General features: G+C 42.5%; 1 protein-coding gene across 1 annotated transcript in view; it reads left to right on the top strand.

Moving 5' to 3' along the window:
* T265_06701 (hypothetical protein) overlaps positions 1–3290 on the top strand; it is a gene marked incomplete at both ends in the record, with an annotated part of 7093 nt that extends 3803 nt beyond the window's left edge. Inside the window, 2 exons of the mRNA XM_009172035.1 lie at positions 1373–1543; positions 2893–3290. Coding sequence (XP_009170299.1) covers positions 1373–1543; positions 2893–3119 — 398 coding nt within the window. The remainder of the gene's footprint in view (positions 1–1372; positions 1544–2892) is intronic.
* Between the last annotated feature and the right edge of the window lie 2990 nt (positions 3291–6280).

The following is a 6280-nucleotide window of genomic DNA, read 5'->3' as shown; positions in this document are numbered from 1 at the left end:
GATTTATGCACCAATTTACCAGCTCGCGCGTGCAATGCGCAGCTACTTACCCCCCAATCATCGGTGAACGAAACTGTGGCAGCTACAACCGGTGTGCGACCAGTACGCGGTTATTACAGCTGATAATGATGATGATCAATATCATATCAAGATGCAGAGTTTTAGTCGTCCTATCCAAAAGGAGTCCCTCTAAAGGGAGGTCATCCTCGACAGGAGCTACTTAATTTCTTCTACAATGATGATGATGATGCCAATATCAAGATGCAGAGTTTTAGTCGTCCTATCCAAAAGGAGTCCCTCTAAAGGGAGGTCATCCTCGACAGGAGCTACTTAACTAATTTTCTTCTACTGGTAGGCCTTGAAGAAATAGTCCACATAAAATAAAAGTTATTTTGAGGGCGCGTTTTCGTAGATCGGTACCGGTTTGGAAACATGGGGCTGATGGTCAATCAGAAATTTGCTGATATCACCAATCTCGGAACTATGAAGCCTGTTCCAAAATTTAACACCAGCTAATTAAGCGCACTAGTTAGCTGCGCACTAATTGGAAGTAAGACTATTCCCACAAACTGAGATAACATTTATCTTTTTTTCGCGAATATGTAGCATTCTGAACACTAGGAAAACTCGGTCAGTTTTTAGACAACGTGTGGCCAGCGCGCTCTAAACTATCGCTCAAGGCTATTGTTCAATTGCTGTTATTTCATTGAGGTATATTGGATTTTGATCGCGGTACTTGCTACTAGCGTCAGAATAGTTTAATTTTAGGAGACAAATGTGCCTGAACTAAAACAACATCTTCACTACTCATAGGGTTGCTGAAATTCTCCGACAGCCTACCACCGGTTTCGCTCTTCTTGGGGTCCATCAGGTAGGCACAGCCCCCTAGTTTTCGTCAACCTTATGTTCTACTTGAAACCGAATTGCACCAAATTAGAGAAATAAACTCATTTGCCAACAAATCTGATGTTGTGAGGGACTCGCCTGGAACCCAGCTGAATATCTCGTCTGTGCACATTCAGTTGCCCGGAAACATCACAAACGAGCGATTAAGCTGGGTTCCAGGTGAGTTTCTCGCAAAACTAAATTCGTTTGCAAATGAGTGTGTTTTGCTAAACTAACATCTATCCTTAGTTGACTCTGTGGAGAAGACTAAAACTGTGGCTTAATCGCAACAGGAAACCTATGCACACAAAGCATATATGGAGCTACATTTAAAGAATTAAGGAGTGGCGTTTAGTCTAGGTAGATGCCAGTCAAAGAGAGGTAAAATAAAAGTCCGATTTCACCGAAGTTTTCATGAAGTGATCATGGTGCATTTACCAGCTAATTATGCTGCACCCCGTCCAACTATCAATTTTGACGGTTCCAGGGGAGGAGATCAAAACTTATTGGATGATGCAACTGAGTGCTTGGCCACTGGAACCAATCTGCATGATCATAATACTTGCAATGGATGTTATTCGCCGCAGTTTTTGCCGCCGCCTACAGAAACGAGACACAACAGTGATGTTTAGCATGACAGGACTAATGCTTTGCTTATGTAAGTCTTTAAATCAGCACTGTGTGATTATTCTTCCGTATTATGAGGTTCTTGTGTGTTCGTTTCACAAATCCCGTCTTGCGAATAGGTGCACGTACGAGTTACGAGGAATCCTTCGTTACAATGCTTATGTGTGTGCATCATATTGTGTGTGTGTTATCGTAGAAAATGCATATAGGGGGATGCATCATGTAGTTTGCACTCCGAACAATCTCGCAACGAAGCTCTGCCCTCATTTTCTTTACAAATTGGCACAGATCTTCACCTCAGCCCTTCTCTTAAGAGACAGTGCATGCATATAGTTTAGGTGAAGCGAAGCTATGCAAATCATTGACAAAAAACTTAATATAGCTCGAGAGGCATCATTATATATATATATATATATAAACATTGCAGTGTTTGAATCAGTCAGTATAGCGAATTATTTGTGGAGGTACTCGGTTCAACTTAAAGAGTCTACCCTAATCAACGAGTAGGTGTGTATAAAATGTACTGCATTGATGTGCTCGGTACAGTTCAAACTGCATTTTTGTTTCCTGTGCAACAGTATCACACGTGCCATGTTGGAACTTTGGGGTAGGCAACACCGAGAGTTTGAGTGAATTGAATTTCGGGTGCACGAATGCTTTGTGTCGGCCGACTGTGAAGCGTCTTCAGATCATAAGGACTTCCAGATGGATTCTTTTGGGTCCCTAAAATCAAAACTACTTGCATTTGTCTGAATCATAGTGAACAGAATGCTAAGGAGAGCCGTGACTCGGTATCGCAGATTGTTAGGGCATTTTCAAACAGATGACCTGCTGTCCTGCATGCTTCAGCTATGCCAGTGAATTGTCATATTAAAATGTCACATAGTCATTGAACAAAATGATGAAAGTCTTTTCATAGAAAATGCTGATTTCGACGAATCAACCGTTCATGGCTGGACTGTTCAGCCTTCTACTATTAGTTAGGCCGTCGTGGGTTCGAAACTTTCAGTATGCCTCAGTGGTGTGTTGGACTGCTTCATCAACATAGTCCTTTATCTTAACAGTCAACTAGAAGGCACTGGACAGAAATGGTTGTGCACCATTTTAAGAACTTCCAGGCTACGTATTGGATTCCGGATAGCCGTCCACAACCACCATAACTGGCCATAGCATTCAAAGCGTCTATCTTTCGAGTACTATTGGTAAATGGCCTTGATATGTTTCATTTGCAAAGATGTTCACAAGACATCTATAAACTGATTGTTCGCACAGAGTCATACAAAACCTGGTACGATGCAGCGAATGCAGTTGCCACAATGAAACTTTCAACTGATGTAAGTTCATTTGCACTGAATGTCTCTTCTTATTTCTTTAATCCAGGCGTTCTGCGTATATGCGGAATTTATCTGTACTTTGCCATTCTTCGTCGGGCAAACATAGTGGCCCAGAAGGTAAACTATCGATCCTCCATTGGAACGCAAGTGAAAGACCTAGCGATCATTCTGTGTGTGGAACCTCCTGGCAACTATTTCATTTTATCCCTGATCAATTTGTTTTTTACACTCATTCAAATCACTTTTGCAATGGACTATTTAGATCCAAACTAACAATTTCACCTTTTGACTGATGTGAGTTCTTATGAACATATTCGTACTCCACCCTGTTGACATTTCTGAGAGACATGGTTACTTTAAGGCCATGAGTTTTATACTATCAAATCGATTCAAAAGTTCGATGCTTTATTTATGAAAACAATATGCACAATTGCTGTATTCCCGTCATCAGACACAGTAGACGTTTGCCAGATTGCTAAGTAATAACTGGTTCAAAAATTACCACCAAAACGTTCTACACGACTTATGCAAGGTAACTCAAATATAGAGCGGAAAGATCCTCTGAATTCTCCCGCAACTTCCCCAGTTGAGTTGTCAAATTTTACTCTACTCAACAAAATGTGAACGATACGAAAATGCATCTATGGTAAGTTTCCTTGCATTTGGGAACCAGAGCATCATCATCCTCATCAGCACCGATGCTTCACTGCCATGCAACCATGTTTTGGTTGAAAGCCTTATTGTAAAGAGAAGAGTAAAGCTGGACGGGGAAGAGACTTAGTGCTAGCTTACCACAATCATTTCGGTGCGCCTATACCTCCAGACACACACTCGGGCGATCTGGATAGAAACTGACAACAAGAACGCCACTGACATCGGTTGGCAGCCATATCTTGTATTGTCTCCAACCAGGCACAGTGAGGATAACGCAGTCCTCATCCTGAAAGGCGAGTAGCATCGACAGCACCCAAGCGTTTTGTGATCTCCTTCATTCTCCAGAGACATGTCTGAATCAAGAGTATGTGTATGGTGATAGGGCGACCAAGGTGCTTCTCTTAAAGGCACAACCATATAGTGACTATCTTATATACACCTGTTTTCATGAGTCAGAAGTCATTTGTTCCGCTAAAAAATTTTCATATTTACATACACTTCCCAGGTTGGTTTCTCATCCACCAAAGATGACCAGCTGAATGCTATCCACCAGACGAGAAGATGCTATCATTCATTACAAAGTCATTCCCATCTCGTGTAGAATGATCCGATAGGGGGGAATCGACAAGCTAAGGAAAGCTGAGACTTTTGAAGACATTCCAAGCCACAATTTGCATTGAGAAGTTAAGTGTACAAGGGCAGATGCTGGTACGCAATTGGTTTGGACCAAAAACGTTAGAGGAGAATCATCCACAAACTAGGTTAGTACCTTCTCCCACAGACGATAGCTCCTGTAATCTATGTGGCTTACCGACCAACCGTCGTTGATGCCCGCGAAGCTGATTGTGATACAGAGGTTGCTGTTGCAGTACTAAGCGTTTCAAGCGGCGTACTAAATATTCCCAGGTGCGAACACCAAGTGAGTGAGCATATTGTGCTTTAACTGACAAATACACTCACTTGCATATCAATTTACGCATGATGGGAGATCCACATGGAGCCCAGTTGCATCTCTTGTTTATCACGTTCTTAGAAAACCCCAAGAAGAGCAAAATCAGTCGTGGCCGGTCGGAGAGTCTTCAGCAGCCTTATGAGTAGTGTATTACGCCGGTGGTGCTGTAATGTTGTTCATTTGGTGGTACATCTCGCAAGCCTATCCCCACTACCACCAAGTGGTCAAACAAAATGGCGCGCTTCTGTGTTGGTCTTAACCGACACTTGGAAGACCGGCCAAGCGTTTCTTTTAGGGCAACTGCGGTTCAGATGTTCCGATCCAGTCTATAGCGGGAAGCTGAAAATGTAATGCTTGTGTACGTGCTCTAGATTGTGCATTTGACTCACGTGAAGACGATGCTGTCCTTTGAGTTCCGGACGCTTTTCACAACTGTGCCCTTATGGTGACGTGGTATCGGGTTTACGTGATGCGACGACTTTACTGACTATGGTGGTCAGAATTACATTCTACTAGGCTTAGAAACACCTAAGAGGTCAAAGGATAGCCGGCAGATCAATTTAATCAAGTGCTCACAGTCCTGAATGTAGCATTCGGTGTGTGTTTATTTGCTGAACCTTATTTCCCACAATTTCCTAATCATAAAATGTAATACAGATGTTTGCAGGTTTGATACATGGCTACATGATACTGAAATGAAAAAAGTACCCATACATCTAGGACTCTGATATAAGTAACCTTGATATCCTAACAGTTTATGGTTTTGCTATCGAAACCTGGATCGTCAGCTTTATCGGTGATACCATTTGCGTCGGTGAAAACTAACACTTTAGTGGTGCACAGCCGCAAGTTTGTAATAGTTTCACTGTGAAGATGGGTACTGTCAGGTATCTCGAGGTGTATGGGCCAGTGGCATAGAAACTCAAAAGGAATGCTTTGGTGGTATCCGGCACCGGCACATCAGACAACAGTCAGGATGATCCTATTGTCCTCACCCTTGAAGGTCCACAGGGTTACCTGTTTCAACTGGTGAATACATTCGACAATCACCCTGACGGCCTGGAGTGCACCGCTACGGGCTGGAGAAGAAAGCGCGGCCGAGTTTATTTATGAGGGAATCCCTAATTAGTGAATTTCTTTATCACTACCATCACGCCATTCTTGACCACCGATACCTTACCGCCACCACTCACAATTTATCCTAAGACTTTTTTTTGTCAAGGAAGGAAAAACTGATAAAGAGACTTAGGCCTAACTAAAAACAGAAGCAATTAATGTGAAGATTTGTCAGTAAGCCCTTGTTCTGTTCGTTATATGGGGGAAAATGACGGCGATTGGTTATCCCTTCCTTTCCACAACCATCTGTAGTGTCTGTAATCCGTTGTCACATTTACCATTCCTCCATACTTTGTAACTATCGTTCACATTGTATCATGACGTTTGTTTTAATGTTACGAATACACAATTTTCCGGCGCGACCTGCTGACTTCTTGCTGAACGAGCGTAATTACGCTCCGTTGCCGGCGGCTAGACGCACAATGTATTTTTCTGCATAACGCCTGCGGACGAAATAAAAACTTTAACGTCAAAATGTTGCACTTCTTTGCATATATGCGTAGACTGAAAACCCTCCTCATCTGCCGTTATTTTTTTGCGATTTGTTTTACTCGATGACATTTGAAAATTATTGGCGCACATTCGGTATTGGCGCACATTCGGCTTTGAACTTCGTCTGCTATGGCTTCGGAAGTGGCTTTCGTTGAGAAATTTGTGGGTGTATCGTTTTCATCCTTCACGGCATTTGAGAAGACCTTAAATCAATACATGA

Source organism: Opisthorchis viverrini, assembly GCF_000715545.1.
Source record: "Opisthorchis viverrini unplaced genomic scaffold opera_v5_143, whole genome shotgun sequence".
Classification (NCBI taxonomy): Eukaryota; Metazoa; Platyhelminthes; class Trematoda; order Opisthorchiida; family Opisthorchiidae; genus Opisthorchis; species Opisthorchis viverrini.
Note: the sequence above shows the minus strand (reverse complement) of the source record. Positions and strands in the feature narration are given on the sequence as shown.